At 41.2% G+C, this 18,279-nt stretch overlaps 1 protein-coding gene across 1 annotated transcript; it reads right to left on the bottom strand.

Annotated features, from left to right (window-relative positions):
- Positions 1 to 286: 286 nt before the first annotated feature.
- On the bottom strand, positions 287 to 16,083 carry nat10 (N-acetyltransferase 10). Its single transcript, XM_076269395.1, has 29 exons — positions 15,998 to 16,083; positions 15,571 to 15,717; positions 15,369 to 15,460; positions 15,008 to 15,179; positions 14,711 to 14,833; positions 14,006 to 14,067; positions 13,620 to 13,734; positions 13,237 to 13,344; positions 12,879 to 13,012; positions 12,545 to 12,638; positions 12,354 to 12,452; positions 11,382 to 11,518; positions 10,958 to 11,082; positions 10,276 to 10,426; positions 8,898 to 8,994; positions 8,645 to 8,761; positions 8,409 to 8,510; positions 7,906 to 7,980; positions 7,301 to 7,417; positions 6,492 to 6,625; positions 6,333 to 6,381; positions 6,063 to 6,159; positions 4,741 to 4,851; positions 4,118 to 4,290; positions 3,900 to 4,019; positions 3,620 to 3,718; positions 3,389 to 3,462; positions 1,979 to 2,059; positions 287 to 605 (listed from the first exon to the last, which is right to left on the bottom strand). The coding sequence occupies exons 2-29, from the start codon at positions 15,682 to 15,684 to the stop codon at positions 494 to 496; spliced, it is 3,084 nt and encodes a 1,027-aa protein (XP_076125510.1). The 5' UTR covers positions 15,685 to 15,717; positions 15,998 to 16,083; the 3' UTR covers positions 287 to 493.
- Between the last annotated feature and the right edge of the window lie 2,196 nt (positions 16,084 to 18,279).

Genomic DNA, 18,279 nt, shown 5'->3' with positions numbered 1-18,279 from the left:
ATGGCTCATTTTTGGGACCATGCATTTGAACTTTTGCAGCTTCTGGGCCTTAAAAATTGTCGCTCTTAGACAATATTTGTTGCCGATTTCTGCCCCCTTTTCGAATCATAACATAGATAGATCCATTTAGGTAAACAGACAACACATCCATTTTATGAAAAACCAAAAAGGACTGCAGTCCCACTGTTCCCATGAAGTACCATGATGCCTCTGATGAATTTCACAATACTCTTCCTTTTATTGCAGGTTACTGCAAAAAGCGTTATATGATTAATATTACAAAAAAAACATTCAGGGGAATGTCCAGGTCAACCAAGTCCATTACCGACCAATAAAAATGCCCCTCTTACAGCATGAAACAACAGGTCAGTTACAATACATTAAAAAGCAAGAACTGGGAACAGGCTTTCCGTAGATGCTCCTCATGGCAATAAAAATAAATGATCTCTCCATGATCTCTTCTGAAGTCCATAAATGATTTGCCTACAGACAATTAAACTTTCTTTCCAAATTTTCCTTTTTTGTCAAACTTTTTCATGTTCTTCTTCTTCTTTCCATGGAATTCCTCTTTTTGAACTCCCCCTTCAAACTTCCTCTTCTTGTCACTAGAAGAAATACAAACACACATCAGATATCCCAAAGCTACTTGTATAACCCATGCTGGAGATTAGGCCATCCTGTTAAACTATGGAATCAGAACAACGCCATAAAGATTGTGTGGCAAGTGTTGGCATGTAAATATCCAGTGCAAAACTAACATTGGCAGAATGATTGATACTGGACTTGAACCAAAGATCCTTAGATCAAAGCTCGCTCCTCTAACCACTGTGCTACAGCACATCTTGTAGGCCTACTGAAACTGCAATCATTTTTAACACTTAAAGCCTCGGTTGCTAGGTTACGATAAACAAACTCAAAGATCGTAATTCTTGATTCTTCTTGCTTAGCAAAAAACTGACGGTTTTATGTGTTCACTAAACAAAGATTACGGAAATTAAACACCACAGTTCCATCAAAAACCTTGTTGTAAAAGGCATAACTTGTTAGATTTACGACCTAAGTTCGCTAGCTCTGTGCCTGCCGACCAGCTCTGTTCTAGAATCTTTGCTGCCGACCCTGAGAGAGAGAGCTGTGACGCAGGACCGTCCCCTGATTGGCTAGTCAGTAGGCGATGCAATGTGTTGATTGGCTCTGCAGAAACTGTCAAGACAGTGCCAAAATTAGCTGATTGGCTCTTCAGAAACGACGACAAAACACTGCCAAAATTCGTGTCTGTAAAAAACTTTTTGTAGCTTCGTAGATCCAGTTTGCACACGAAAGATAGATGTCGCACTTCTCCCATGCCTGTAGCTATAAAGCTGTTCCACACACATTCAAACTAAATCCCTGTGGACAAATGTTTTTCACAAGTGCACAAAATATTTCTGCAGATACGCATTTTTTTGCACACAGACAAATTAATTCCACAGTTACAAAACGGTTCTACACTTGTGCAAATCATATTCTCGAAGACAAAACTCTATCACACATGTGAATATCTTTTCACGGGCACACAATCTTTATGGCATTGTTCTGATTCCATATTAAACCTAATCCAACTTCAGAATTTGCTGATGCCGACGACAATTTAAAGAATATACATATTGTTTAGCTACGTGTGGGTTTGTGGCTCAATACTTGAGTACATTGCTTTAGTCAGTGGACTATGAGAAGCTTAGCTGGTCAGACACAGCAGGGAGACCATTTACAGAACTCAGCACAGCATCATCAGCCCATGTCTCAAACATCAGCTCACAGTTCTGTGTTTGAAATGTAGCAATTTAATAAGAGAAGTGGATAGGGATAGGATAGTTTAGTCTGAAGTGACCTTTAGCCAATTTTTGCATGATAGCTCATTCTAACGTCTCACGCCTTACAGTAATGCTTACTTTTCACATTACAAGACTGTCTATATGAGCTCTTTTGTTCTCATTCTTACCTTTTGATGCTGACAATGGCCGTTTTCCCCGCCTTCTTCAACACCTGGTCCCATTCTTCATCTTCTCCACGGATCATGTACCTATAGATTTAATTGTCAATTGAAGTTTAGAACAGAAACATCATTGAGCATCACTGAGTACTTTGTAATAACAATACTTAAATTTGCACGTTGCACGTCAATTTTTTTATTTATTTTTTTCGTGCCATTCTGAGTACTCTAGTGACTGAAAACACTAGATGGATTTACACAGGCATATTTAATCCAATTACATTAGGATTCATGCCTTAATTGGAATAAAAATACTCATATAAACCCCTTGACCAGAATAAAATGTGGCAGTCCAATCCAACTTGTAATTTAATTCGGATTGAATGAGGTGGTGTATTTCTTTTAGAATACGATTGAACAGGCATGCAAATGCTCAATCAGACTGCAGAATTTTTGTGCATGCTCATTACTTGTCATATAAACAATTACGTGAAAGCAGTTGGCTTTATAACACGTACATTATCATACAGATTATCTAAACATCTCATCCACAGCCTAGCTGATGCTGCCTACTAAGACCTAAAACCAACATGCCATATGATTCATTATTGAGACAACTGACAACAAAAAGGCAGCTGCTTGTGCTCGCCTCTCTTCCTTACTTTCAGTATGAATAATCATGCGTTAGCTTCATGCTGTTGCTTCATAGCTGGACTGAACAGGTGATAAATTTGTATTTTCAGCAGATTTTAAACCCTGCACCAAACAGAATGTAACGTGTGCATGTCATGCGGCTATTCCAAATTAAATGCATATGTGTATACCTGATACCGGATTGGATTAAATAATTGTGCCATGTAAACAGTTGGCCCGACATCTGAAATCGGAATAATTTCAAACCATCTGAGAAAAAAGTGGGCATGTAAACGAGGCGGGGATCACATTAGACAGCGGCAAGCGGCAGGTTTCCTATTGTTCTCTATGGTTCGGCAGCTGAACAGTGGCAACGCTGGCGTAACGCTAGCATTGAACAAGCTGAGCGTTGAACTTGGTTCAACTTTCAAAGCGCAACAGGAGCATATTCAATTGACGAACGGTTTGTGTTGCTTAGGAACGAGATAAAACGTATTATGGTCTGAGCGTTGTGTTACGTTTGCCAATTCCGCTTGCCGCTGGCTGATGTGATTCCCGCCTAACTGAAGCTCAGGAACCATACTGACAACTTCATGCATTGCACTGCTGCCATATACCATTGGGGGATTACATAATTGCACAATTAAGTAGGCGTACAGATGTTCCTAATAAAGTGCTCAGTGAGTTTAGTAACACCGGTAAAAATGTCCTTTTGGCTATTCGATTTTCAATTAGACTTTCTCCCTTAATATGGGTAAAATGTCTCCATATCGTCATAACACTCACTGTGAAAGATCCATATTCTTTATTTTGTCCAAGTCTTGTTTATGCCTGTCCTGAAACTCTTTTGCTGCTTCATCCTAGTGAATAAAACAAAACAGTTTATTAAAAGAAATCACCAGCTTGGTCTCCAGTTTTTAGCTGACCTACTACAAGCATTCAAAACAGTAATTGTTTCAAGATATTTTAGTCATCGGCAATTTCATATCTGAACAGTGCTGTCAAAGCGGGTCGTACCAAGTCTTCATTCAATGTCCGACTAGTTGGCTCCATAGCAATGTCTTTCGTAGCAACCATTTCAGCTTCAACTGCTTTCTCCTGGATGCTTCTACAGTACTGCATTGTGAAATACAGTAAAAAAGTGCAAAAATTATGAAAAAATGCTGTATTTCAATGTGACATTCAATGTGACATTTCATTTTAAGTTTTTGCCTAAAATGGTAGAAATCCACATACTGTCCAGCCAACATCCACCTCACTAAGAACAAAAGGGTCATAACGGCAGACTTGACCTCACCTGCACTACTTTCCGAATGAGACGGTTGAACAGACCCAAGAGCTGAGAACCTGGCAACTCGATCTCCTTCTCCAAATCATCCACAGACTTATGCTGGAGGCCAATACCTAGCAGCAGAGCCTAAACACACACACACAGTTATTAATACTTCAGTTAAAATATCAATGAGATTTTTTACTGTACTGTCCTCCATATTGTATTTGCCACCTCTAACTCACACTCTGGGCAGCAGAAAGGGACACATCCCCCAGCTGTTTGAGGAAGTACATGCGGGCTATGGCCGGGATCATGTCCATGATGAGGTGGTAGTCCACCATGCTCTGGGAGTACATCTCCAGGCGCTTCAGATCATACGGACTGAAGTGGGCAGTCAGCTCTGCAGTGGTGAGGGCTACAGAGATCAGAAAGCTGGAATTAGGGCCAGATACATGGACAATAAGGGTGTAAAGGTACACATATTCATACCATAACTGTAGGTGCAGAATGTTAGGTTGAATATCAGGGCTCAACGTTAACGGTAAGTGGTTAAAAGTGGTTAAAGGTAAGTGGTTAAAAGTGGTCGTCATCTTGGCAACCAAGCATGAGCCAGGGAAGTGGCGGACCATATGCCAGCTAATTAACGCTAGTTCAAAATACTAATCCGGCTTATACGTGTTGATCATCTGCAATATTGTCAATCAACATTAGGCTAGCAGCACTTAAAATGGCTTACTGTACCAAAAAAATGAACGGAATTGTAACTTCAACAGCGAGGTACGTACCGAATCCAGATTTTTTTTTTACTGTTACACCTTTAAATGACAAACAACAGCTGAAGGGTGAAGAGATAGCGAGTGCTCACCTGACTGAGCACCCTCTTTGCCGTTCTTATTCTGCAGGATGTTAAGAGCCAGGCTGGGGGAGAAGTTCCGGAACTGGTAAGAGAGCAGGGAGAGGAAACGTCTGCGGAAATCTAAACATGGGAGACACGGAAGAGGACAACGTATTCTTAATATATAAGATAAGTAATGTGTGGGTGGGTGTGTGTGTGTGTGTGTAGGTGTCTGTCCATCTTTGTAAGTATAAGCACAAAGGTTCCCACTCTTTTCTCAATGTCAAATTCAAGGACTTCTCAAGGACTTTCTAGGTCTTTGTTCCTCAAATTTAAGGGACCTTACATGGCCTCAGATCAAGATAGATTTTTATAAATGTGCCACTAATTCAGTTTGTAGTACAGTAGTTAGCTTTTGAACATTTTTAAAATTGTAGTGGCTAAAATACCGGTTTAGACAGAAAATTATCATACTTTTTGAATATTAGAAAATACAATCCAGCTACACTTAGCCCATCATGCACCAGTCAGTAGTTCATTGCCCCAATGCTGATTCTGCACTGCACTGTAGTTTGTGCATGTAGGCTGTCGATAAGTGTTTGTAAATATGTGGCGTAAATAGCAGTGGCAGTAGAAATAGTGGTAACACTTTACTTGACGGGTGAGTTCATAGCACATTCATAGCAGCTGTCATAAACTGCACATAAAGCATTCATGACTGTTTCATGAGACATGACTCAACATTCATACCAAACTTTTCATGAATATGGAAGATAGAACAACGACAACTTGTCAAAATAAAAGTCCAACATCGTATTTGTGTATCTTTGTAAATATTTCATGTATGCATATTACATCGAATGTCACTTTACTATACAAGTTGTGAAGTATTTGTAATCACTTAGTTTAACACTGGGAGGTAAACTAGCCTACATTCAGCTGACCCGTATTTGTGTAACCTGGAACGGTTCGACACTCCCAGTAGCAAAAGATGATAAATCATCTGCAAAGGTTACATCATAAAACAAATATATTTTTATGAAACAAAAATTATTTGCTTGACCATGTTCTGTCTTTTTGGCACTGGAGTAGCCCATTGACTCAGATGTGACATGATTAGGTAAGAGGTTTGGACCAAAAACAGCAATGCTGCTTTGCAACTTTGGACTTTTATTTTGACAAGCTCTCGTCGTTCTTCTTCCACATTCATGAAAGGTTTGGTATGAATGTTGAGTCATGTCTCATGAAACAGTCATGAATGCTTTATGTGCAGTTTATGACAGCTGCTATGAATGTGTTATGAACTCACCCGTCAATTAAAGTGTTACCGAAATAGTAATGGCACACGTCACCTTTCCAGAAAGCTGAGAGCCACAGGCCCTGTTCAGGAGACTCCTCTGAGTTGAGCTCCTTCAGCATCACGCACGAGTGCTCCCCTGTCAGGTCATTCTAGGAATTACACAACAGTGCCACATGAAAACCAGCACCAGAATACTTCACTACTGTCTTTTCTGGTTCAAATCAGAAAGTATCTATCCCAAAAAAAATAATGTTGTAGCAAGTGAAAACATTTTTCCCTCCCAAATATACACAGTTAAAAATGTATAAAGTTCCACACTTACCGGTGTTTGTCTTAAATAAACAGGAACGAAACCTGCTTTCTTCCAGAACCTGAAAGCAGAATAATACTTGTGAGAAGGCTGCATGAAATATAGAAACAGCCCAAAATGACACTCACAAAAAAAATAGTTTTCTGCCCCTCTTCCAGCAGTGTCCCTCACTTGAGCAGTTGAGATGTGAGGCCATAGGATACCCCGAGGTAGTCCAGTCGCTCCGCCGGCCTCTCACTCAGCTTCAGCAGCAGCGGAGGCAGGTTCTTACGGGGGGAAACCACCTCTTCGAGCAGACTGACAGCCTGTGTGGGTTGTTTAAAATGTCAAACCTCATCATGTTATCCACAAAAGGACTATCTATATATTATAGAGACAGTGGATCTGTTTGAAACGGAAGCTGCCTACCTCCTCTCTCCCTACATAGAGAGCTGTCTCACTAGACATGACTTTGGATTAAATGCATCTTTTAAAAATGAGCGTAGCACTCTAGAATCTTTGTTAACACTACGGTATGACGTTAGCAAACGCCTGACGTTAAACTAAATTAGCTTACGTAAGCTAGCAGGCTAACGGTATAAATTAGTTTTACGGCCGGCAGATATATCAGACCAGACGCTATTAATGGTTACAACAATGGCATAATCAGATAGTAAATTATTTATTTCTCATCTCAAATCTAAGAAAAATAAGGTCACACAAATTATATTTTAAACAGATCCAGCAGCCATCACCGATGTCATCCGCCATGTCACAGCTGTTTCAGACGTTGCCGCAAGGGATTATGGATAGGAAGGAGCATGAAGTGTGCATCGAAGCTGCCTCCAAAAATGACCGTTATTTGGTAATTCTAAGATACCTTAGAAGGCAGCAGAATTAGTTTTTTCGGTTTCGAACCGCACTTGCTCCCCAGTTAGATATCTTAAAAGGCAGCAACTTTACCCGTTTCAAACATACCCAGTGTGTGAGGGACACCTTACCTCACTGCTGACTGAGGTGATCCCACTGCTGCTGGTGTTCTCCTTCTCGTCCAGCAGGGGGAACTGTCCCTCATAATACTGCTGCAGTAGCTGCAGAGCACGTGAGCCATAGCCCATCTGCGTGTGTGCGAGCAGACACACACACACACACACACACACACACACACACACACACACACACACACACACACACACACACACACACACACACACACACACACACACACACACACACACACACACACACACACACACACACACACACACACACACACACACACACACACACACACACACACACCACACACACACACACACACACACACACACACACACACAGAGCGAGAGAGAGAGAGAGAGAATAGGCAGTCAGAGAATACTGATTAGGATGGTATGCTGAATCCTGCTCAAAAGTCCAGGCACGAGCACACCATGTTAACCCATGGCCAGATCAGGCCAAACACATGAAGTGGCCATGAAATAACGCTTACTCCATGATAGGTAAACAGACACACACACACCCACCCCATGATATGCACACACACACCATGTTATGCACACACACACACCATGATATGTACACCCACACACACACGCACGCTTACCCCCTGATAGTCCGGGTTCACAGCAATTCGCACCACTCGTCCCCCAGAGAGGCTGCCAAACTCTGGGTCTTGGAACTAAAGACACAAATAAGACACAAAAAGGATTTAAAAGCAAAGACAAACAAAGATTATTTCATCCATTTCTATCAGTCAGGGTTTGACAGTATCCATCGGTCCGACCCTCAGCCCCTCACATCAATACAAAACCTAATTTTCATTTCATCAATAATTCTCTCACCAAACTCTCATTTTCGGTGTTACAGCCCAGCTACATCAGGTCTAGAACTGAAGTGCTCTGTTTGCAGAACGTAAAAATAGTTTTAGAAGACTAGACTTTAGAAGGTCTAATTTTTTCAAACATACGTGCCACTATCATGTCTGGTGTAGCCGGTTCCATTGATGACAGTGGAAGCTAATTGTTGCCGACACAACGTGAACGGAACACTTCAGTTACGTGCCCGGTACTGCCTCCCTGTTAGTTTTAGTTTTTGGAGATGCGTTACCTGCTCTGACACAGTCCATGGGATTAGGTCACCGGAGGCTTTCCTGCCGCGAGACAGGCTGTGGAGAATGGACTGCTTGGATATCTCTCCCTCCAGACACACCTGTGGTGAAACAGATTGGAGAGTCAGTGGACACTGAGCACTGGTGCAGCCAAAGCAGGCTTGGGCGAGACAGACAGACAGACACAGAGCCTGAGCGCCGCTGCAGCCAAAGCGGGCGAGCTCTAACACCTCACCTGTACCACAGCCAGGACTTCTGGCAGGGAGTTCTGAGTGGGAGGAACAGGAGGCAGCAGGCAGAAGAGGTGGTGGGCCGGGGCGTCCGACAGCAACTGGAGATCGTTGGGTGAATTCTGGAGGTGGGGAAAAAACAAAGAGTTTAACGGATTAGTTTAAGCTATAACTGATTTGTAAATGAGTAATGTTGGGCTTAACTGTGTATCTGTATGACTGACACCGAGACCCCCCACCCCCCCCGCCCCTCCTCACCTTGTAGTGGGATGCGACATATAGAGCCATAAGTCTCTGTAGGAAGGACTCTGATGCTTTATGGTAGCAAAATAAAGTGTCTCTGTTCACGTAATACCTGCAAAAACATGTTAAGGAAAACTACGAGACCTCCACTCCAGAGAAGTGGAGAATCAGGGGCACTGCTTCCAGAATTCAACTCCGTGCACTCATATGGAACACAAAAGCAACAGCTGAACAGCAAAAACAACAGCACTGCTCAAAGGGAGATTTAGGCAGTCTTCACATAGATATAGAGACTCAAATTAATTTGTTGCTTCATGGAACCATCCGACCTGACCATTGGAACCATGCGACCTGACCATTGAAATGTGCTCGCATTTTTAAGAGCCTCAAAGTTTTTCCAGATTGCCCATAGCACATATAAACGTGAGGCACTTAAAAACGTATGGCGCTTAAAGTAAAAAAAAAAAACCTGAGGTTACGTTTTTTTCAACAATGGGTCGTTGTATAGATACCCGTCTTAGCCAAGTCAAGGAGCTAGCTATTTATAATCATAGCAAGAATCTGTACTCAATCAATTTCCACCTTGTTTTTTTTTTAGAAATTTTGGAAAGCTGGTGTTTTGGAGGTGAAAAAAAAGCATGTCTATGTGAACTCCACCTTAGGCTGTATTCATACTGCTAGATATATGCTAACCTGACTCCGCCAGATGGATTTGCTCCGCATATCCATCTGGGAACTTTTCATTGAAGACCTTTTGGGAAGGGGCGGATATACTGATTGGATAAACCATCTGTCTATCACCACCTTTGTTGGTTATCGACGGGCCAAATCAACCAATTAGATGAACAAAGTGTTCTTCTAATGCCTTCGTTTAACATAGGCTACAATTAAGTTAGGTAACGTAACTAACGTTAAGATGTTTTACCATTTGTATGTGACATGAACCTAATCAACGACAATTCCCGACAATTCCCGTTTTCACGGTAGGCCCTACACTTCTGAAGAAAGTAGGCCTATATTCCTCCATTATGAACTGGAATCGGCCGTGGAGGATGTCTGTGTCGTTCATTCCTCCCAGCTGCATGGCTGAGACTCAAAGCTTCACAGTTTACCCAGGAATACTTTCTAATTTGAATAAAACTTGCGCGATAGCTATGCTCATCTCATCTGTGGATGCAGTCATGTTGTTTGTTGCGTCACACCTTAACCCGCCTCAAAGCCAACACTGATTGGACGTTCGTTTGGTGAACTGCTCCAAATTCTCTTTAACGAAAAAATGGTTGCCAGACTGATCTGCGAGTGAAATCCTGAATCTCGCGAGATCAGGATGGTCTCACGAGGCTAGATATATGCATATTTATAGTCTGTAACGTCCGAACAGACTGAAGGATACAGATCACAGGTCTGGGGCAGCGGGCAGCCCGATATGATGCGGGGGATGGTCAGGCAGTCCAGACACAGCAGCTCGTTCAGCCACTTCTCCACGGCGTCACCGGGCGCGTAGCGGATGGACTCCTGCAGGGTGACCTCATGCAGCGAACGAGCTGGGGGAGACGACAGGGAGAGTTGTGTGAAAATCAAGCCGCTTCCGTGCCGACAAACAAATTCATTACATGTTTATGGTATTTGGCAGATGCTTTTGTCTAATGTCTAACTACACTAGTTACAAATAATACTTACAAATAAAGTTGAGAAGCCTACTATACATCTGAAAGCCCTGGCAAAGCCACAGCAGGATATAGGCTTGTTTTACAAAATCTGTCAGAATGGTATTTCATTTGTCTGTACTCTGGACTGAATATGGATTATTGTTATCCACTCGCTAGCTGCAGAAATTGCAAGCGCACAACCAATATCAATTTTATACGTGACAATTTAATCCATGCAGCAGAGGACATTTGTAGAAAAGCATCCAAAGTTTATTATAGTATTTAGTTTTGAAAAAATATTTCTATTCTAAAAACATGTAGCTTCAGGGAGCTTTTGAAAGCGTGTGGAATTCTACCACGACTGGTGAGTTTGGGATGGTTGGGGTGCAGTGATTCCTGTGATGTGGCGGTCCAGCGGTGGGTTACCTGCGGCCAGTCTGGCTGTGTTGGTGCTTCTGTTCTCGGCCGACAAGCTCAGCTGACTGGATGCACTCTGCTGCCTCAGCTGCTGGATCAGCTTCAGAGACAGAGAACGGCCAGTGCCTTCATACCTGCAGGGTGCACACAGGGAGGGAGGAAAAAACATGAAGGAGAGAGAGAGAGAGAGAGAGAGAGCAAGATAGAAAGAGAGATCAAGAGAGGAAGAGAGCAAGAGAGGAAAAACGCAAGATGGGTATGGGCAAAAGCAGCTGGGAAGAGGGGATGAACAGTTTGACAGCAGAACATAGGAACAGTGAAAGGAGTAAAGGACAGCATGATATCCAAAGGAGCAGAGAAGGAAAGAAAGAGAGAATGTGTGTGTGTGTGGCTGGTATTAGTGGTGTTTGTAACACACAGGCGCTCTACTGACCCGTTGATGGTGGAGGCCATGAAGATGAGGTAGGGCCCCAGCAGTTTCTTGACCAGCGGAAGCGGGATGGCTGCCGCCTCGTCAATCACCAGCAGCTCGGCCTGGCCTAGTTTCACCGCGTCCGCTGGGTGGATGTACTGTGGGTGAGAGTGCTGGGTCTCAGAAACAGAGCCTTCATAGAACAGGTGCACACTGGGACTTTCTCTCTACTGTACAAAATATTAAACACTTTCATCTGATCAGAGCTGGCTGGAAATCCATACTGGATGATGTTGTAAGAAAGATAAAAATAACTAACATTAAAAGGTCTTTAAAAGATAAGACTTAAAACAAAAGATCCCTCCCATCCTCTGTACTGTGAATTTTAGCTCCTTTTGCTTTAGGCGTTTTAGGGTGCCCAACGCTATTAAAAACATCTTTAAGAATTCCTTTGTCCCTAAAGGAATAAGGGAAATTAATAATACAGGATTCTACACTTAATCCACCCCTAGTCCTTTATTGGTCTTATTACTTATTTTATTTATTATTGTATTGTATTGTGTTATATTTACTACTCCTCAGCTACTTTATTAATCTAAAAACTCTACTGAGTGCTAATGTACTTTTATATTAACTTAGTAGGCTATTTTAAATTTATTTTTTATCATAACTTAGTGTTCTCCTCTTCTGCTTTGTACAAGTGCAGAGCTTGAATGCTTGATTGTGTATTGTGGGATTATTGTTTATGTTTATATGTCTGTGGTGAAACTGAAGACAAATTTCCACTTTGTGGACAATAAAGTATTCGTATTCGTATGCAACACAGAATGTATCCTCTTACTTTTATAGCATACGTTTTAAGATATTCAAGAACCTGTTTTTCCATTTCATAATTGCATGTAGTATAACAACTTAATAAAATAAATAAAAAATCTAATTCTACTCATCCTTTGCCAGTGCACATTTGTTTTTATTTCAAATGTAAACAGTTACTTGAATAGTCTGTCGATGCTCCTTGAAGATGTTGACACGGACCACGGCTTTGTTGAACTCTGGGTTGAGGGACTGAATAATTTCATAATCCAAATGTTCCTATACATTTAAGGGGAAAAAAATGCCATCTGAATCTCCATCCAAAAACCTTTTATTTATAACATGAAAACAAAAGCATCCTCAAAGAATACCTGATACTGGAGGGCGTCAAAGCCTTTGAAGATAAACTCAAACAGAGTGTGCAAGTTGTCAGGGCTTGGGGATGTCACAAAAATGTTGGAGTAACTGGAGAAAAGGGAAAAAAGTTAATTTGTGGCAATTTAAGAGTAAATCATGGGCAGATCAATTAAGCTAGTGTCACAAAATAATTTTTAAATTCTACATACTACACATAATATTACTTTTATAATAACAATAACAATAATAGTTTTTGTTGTTATTATTTTATTACATGTAACACCAATGAGAGAGGGAGTGCAGTGTGAAGTCTGTCTATAAGCAGAGTATGAAGAATGTGACTAGTACCCAAAAGCGACAGCCCCGGCTACAGCCAATCCGAGAGCCGCTGATTTGCCCCGACCTCGAGCCGCAGTAAGGGCCACTGTGCTGCGGAGGGTCTTCTCTGAGATGGCCTCAATGAACTTCAGCACAGCCTTGGCCTACGGAAAAAACACATCCCAAAGATTTTACTCCTGCAGTGTTAAATAGATGTATTTGCTAGTTTTCACTCATCAACATTCAATCATCAACATACAATCACTTCAAGGTATTTGTTCCACTAAGTCTAAATAGTACAACTACATAGACACTTTGAGTTATGTCAAAGAAAACAGAGAACATTTTGTATTTCTTTTCAAGAATGGAAGTAGCGGAGTTGACTGACCTGGTCCATGGTCTTACAGCTGTCCACAAGCACGCCCACGGGCTGCGTGTCCTGAAGAGACTCTTTTAAGTCCTTCAGCTCTTGTTCCCTAGGTGACGGAGGGTCATCCTGTGGAGAAAAACACAATTTTCACATATCTTTCCAGAACGGCATGTGCCATAAACCATTTCTACAAATCAAACCATTTGTGTACATCTTAATATTGCAGAGTGTTAGCCTATAGCTCCCTTTTAGCTATAGGCTAACTGGTGTAGCTGGTGTATGTATCCTGTTCTCTAATTTTGAAGTAGTCTGCAAAGGAGTCGATTTCCACAAAAGTTGCCATGTTCATTTAAGAGGAAGCTTGGTGTATAGCTGCACTGAGTGCTTCAGCGTGAGCTTACCTGAGTTTTTGGTGGAATTGGCTTAATGTTGGCGATGTGGCTGGAGATTGGTAAAATGTTGAGCTGGTCATCAATGGCTACACATGTCTTACACGATGATAGTGACAAGATAAACCTGCATTGAGACATTGGGCCGGAGAGATCATTTAGTATGTATTCACACACTGAATTTGAGGTTTGATTATTTATAGTACACACCTGTGTGACATATAATAGCAAACGTTATATCCCAACATAGTCAAGATCACAAGAACACAATACATCATGTACAAAAAATGGGAAAAAAACTGAACCATCACCTACAATGTAAACCAGTATAAATCCAAGACATCTCTCTAATTATGTTGCAATGTAATACTCTAATGCTTGCAAGACACGTCACTCACCTCTCGTTGAATCTTCCCACCACATCTTGATGAGCCTCTGTCCTGTAGCGAGAATGGACATCCTGAGGAAAATCCACAGAATTATTAGAAGAAGTTTTTGAGACTAAAAAAAATTAAAAAAATAAAACACCTGGAAATGCATTTTAAAACAGGACTAAAAGTTTTGGGGAAAATATTGAATTGTGATTGAGGTTTGATTTGAGTTATAAGTCAGGCATCAGTTAAAGATTCACTATAATTAATTTAAATCAAGTGATTACCAATTAAGATAACACTTTTTAATCCAAGGATATAAAAGAAAATATACAAATGACTTCTAGCTTCTAAATATACAAATTACTTCTAGCTATAAATATAGCTTTAAGATGGGCCACATCTGATTAATAAGCATGCAGACCATGATTCCTCTGAATGATGACCATGACTGTCACACAATAATGACACAAGAATTTAAAAAACATATGTGACAATATTAACCATTGGGTCAGAGTCACTAGCTCCACAATTCATTGCAGCCTTTGCAATTTGCCAATTGCATTAATTTAGACCATGGTAATGTATAAACCATATTTCAAAGGTTGAAATACATCGTTATGTCCACAAAAGGACCATGTATCCAACATTAAAAACAATTAGACAAGTGGTGTTCCAACTTTTTTTCTTAAAACTTCACATGGAATACAAAGACATAGCCATGCTGCCTACCATTGTCATTGTATAAAGCTGCTTCAGCGAGTTCATGGTCCTCAGAAGAATGACCACAATACCTCCACCCTCTACTGTCTCAACCGTTCGTGCCAAGAGATTAGGCGTTAGGGCCTCAAAGTCCTGCAAAGGAGGGAAGACAACATGAAGAAACTCTGAAGTGAGAAGATGATACAAGTCTGTGACAATGATTATCTTTTTATCCTGCCATTAGTGTGTAGACATCTCCATCATGTATGTGCATACTGAAAGCGAAGACTAGTTGTTAATTTTAAAAAGCAGCATTTAGTGATTTACCTGCAAGACACACATGCCAAAAGTGTTGCCCAGAATTTTATGAGTCTCATTGTAGTAGCAGTAACGGATGTTGGTTGCAGCAACAAAAAGCTCAAATGGGTCGTCCTGATTCAAGTTCAGAGTCCCTGTCTTGATCTTTTTCTGCAGCTGCCGCATTCGCTTCTTTCGGTTACTGTAACAAAAGCATCATATGTACAACATCTTACCTACAACAATGTACAGTAGAATACACAGTTCCTGATTCATACACAGCTGATATGGCATAGGCTTAAAACTGCAGTCATAAACACCAGACATATTATGGTTTAATGCAGTCACTAATTTACATCGCAATAAAATTAATCTAAGCCGCTGTCCATACCTGCTGAATCCGAGTTCCTTCTTGTAACACCACAACACCGATGGCCTTGCCCGCACCGTAGCTTTTGACAACATGTGATGCAAAATAACAACCTAAGCGCAGACAAGATGGAAACTGAGCTGGGGCTGATTTAACAGTTACCAATTTACAGAACAAACTGACCAACTGAAGTGTTGCTGAATATTATAAAAGTTAACTGTACCTGGTCTCTGCCATGGTCACCGACAATGACAAACATTGTACGATGCTGTTGCAAAACTCCATTTTCAATCTGAACTCGAATGCGATTGTCCACCTTTTTCCGAAAGGTTGCCATGATGAATTAACTCCTTGTACAATTACTCTTTACCTACAAACAAATCAGTTTAATTATTAAATAACACATTTCACTCGGAGTCATGATATCGCTAAATGAAATAATCTATATCAAAGGGTGAACAACCTATCTTGGAATGTGCTACAACTAACATTAAAACGAGCTACGTTAACCTAGCTATAGCTAATGGTAAGTTTGCAGACTCGTGCGAATTAGTTCAGTTATACATGCACAATTAAAACGCTGAGATTTCCACACATCCAGTAACACCCTGTTGAATAATAAATATAAGCCGTGGGACATTGTTGATTACCTTATCAAATAAGGATACCGCACCATGCTTAATTTCACGTGGGTAAATCGGGAGAGCAACACATGCATTTCCGCTGTTTGGCACTGTGGGCGTGCCTCTACGTTCTCACTTCCGTCGCAGCTATGTTGCTGCAGCATTGTATTGGCTGAAACGACAAAGCTTATCCAATCTGATCCAATCATATTATTTGATAACGACAGCGAAAACACGAAGGTTTCCCATGTTGAAGTTGGTCACTGGTAAAAAAAAAAAAGAAGAAAAAAGTTGGTCAATTGGTCACTGGTTGGTCAGATGGCAGATCTTGATCTTGTAAATGACTACTTTTCAAGCTTCGACTTCAAATAACTTACTGCACGAAAAAAATACTAAACATGTGACTCATAAGAGTCCTAAAGCTTATTATTGGTAGGCTACAGCTATTTTCTTTAAATAGAATAAGCTTACATTAACAGTAGAACCAAATCTAAAAATACCAATATAGACTTAACAGAATAATAACCATACACATATAAAAAAACACGTTTTTTGGCTCATTCTTGAATACCCCAAAAATCCATAGTCTTCATTCATGGTGACATGAAGCAAGCAGTGTGGTCCTAGAACACCGGATGAATGCAGAAATGGAGATTGAAATTGAGTAGCCCAGCTGCCCATATCATCTATAGACGTTATGCTGCATCAAGGAGTCAGGCTGAAAACTTCAGTTCTATTGATGGAGTTGAGCAATAGTATAGCTGCTCATCATGACCAGAAAGAGTCTTTCTTCAGTTCGTCAGACTGAAGAACTGTCTCTCTGACACTGTGATCAGCAGCACCGGAGCTCCACAGGGAACTGTGCTCTCTCCAGTCCTGTTCACCCTGTACACATCTGACTTCTGCTATACACTGAGTCATGCCACATGCAGAAGTTCTCTGACGATACTGCAATTGTGGGGTGTATCAGGGACGAGCAAGAGGAGGGGTACAGGAGTCTGGTGGAGGACTTTGTGCAATGGTGCAAACTCAACCACCTTCAACTCAACACTTAGACCAAGACCAAGGAGGTCTAAGCCCGCTCTGCTACCAGTCTCCATTGATGGGGTCAATGTGGAGGTGGTAAACACCTACAAGTATCTGGGCTTACACCTGGACAATAAACTGGACTGGTCAGCCAATACTAAAGCACTCTACAAGAAAGAGCAGAGCAGGCTGTACTTCCTGAGGAGGCTGCGGTCTTTCAATGTCTGCAGTATAAGCTCCTCAGGATGTTTTACCTGGATTACCAGGATGTCTGTTGTTGCCATGTCCTCTTCTATGCTGGGGAGGAAGCACAAAGAAGAAGGATGCTGGACGACTAGACAGGCTGGTAAGGAAAGCTGGCTCTGTTGTGGGAGCCAAACTGGAGTGCATCACTACAATATCAGACAAAAGGACCCTGAACAAACTGATCTTGGACAATGAACGTCATCCACTCCACTATTACAAAGCAAGAGCTTGATCAGCTGGATACTTCGCTCACTGTCATGCACAACTGACAGACTGAGGAAGTCATTTGTCTCCATGGGCCATTGAACTGTTCAATGCTTCACTTAAGGGTAGAGGAGAGATAGACTTCTCTGAATAGTCTGTCTGCCTTTCCACCTTCTCCGTGTTTGTGTACATAGTCCACTAGCCTACTGTTTTACTGCTACACTGTTTGCATGCTATATTAGCACATATGCATATCCCCTCCCTCTCCCACAGCCTGGATTGTGGCCGTACTTACAGTAATACTTAATACTTTTTATTTAATACTTGACCAATGGCTGTAACCCTATTACTTCAACCTATTCTTGCACTGATATAGTTTTTATATTACCTGTCTACATTGTTCTCTTATATGTCCATATTTATTTTATGCTGGTCTCTAGACTTTATTCTTGCACTGTTGCACTGTTGGACTTACTTATTTGCACCATCACCATGACACTCACTCTCATAGAGCACCTTACCATGCATACGGAACTACTCAGTCCCTGCTTTATCACTGCAAGCGCCTCATGCTTGATCATCCTTAAGCACACTATGTGGATATTTTATTACTTTTTTTTTGTATATTTAGTATTTAGCATTTTTGTATTTTTTTTAAACTTCTACTGTCTCTATTGTGCAGTGAAGTGTTTTTTTATATTTATATTTATATACTTATATTACTTTTTCTGCTGTAAGTGCATGTTGTGTGTGACGTCTGTATGCTACTGAGACCTTGAATTTCCCCTTGGGGATCAATAAAGGGGGGAGCCGTGGCCTACTGATTAGTGCCT

This window comes from Alosa pseudoharengus, unplaced genomic scaffold (assembly GCF_046254945.1).
Source record: "Alosa pseudoharengus isolate Yale_2024_CS ecotype anadromous, Long Island Sound unplaced genomic scaffold, YU_APseudo_1.1 YU_APseudo_1.1_scf_10, whole genome shotgun sequence".
Taxonomy (NCBI): Eukaryota; Metazoa; Chordata; class Actinopteri; order Clupeiformes; family Clupeidae; genus Alosa; species Alosa pseudoharengus.
The sequence above is the reverse complement of the archived record's forward strand: the minus strand, read 5'-3'. Positions and strand labels throughout refer to the sequence as shown.

What these genes read in the sequence shown, in the direction of transcription:
- nat10 (XM_076269395.1), bottom strand. Translation starts at nt 15,684, where the DNA reads ATGGCAACCTTTCGGAAAAAGGTGGACAATCGCATTCGAGTTCAGATT. An exon ending in GTGACCATGGCAGAGACCAG is followed by an intron (nt 15,461 to 15,570) that starts GTACAGTTAACT and finishes GTCTGCGCTTAG; the next exon opens with GTTGTTATTTTGCATCACAT. An exon ending in CCCTTTCTGCTGCCCAGAGT is followed by an intron (nt 4,020 to 4,117) that starts GTGAGTTAGAGG and finishes GTGTGTGTTTAG; the next exon opens with GCTCTGCTGCTAGGTATTGG.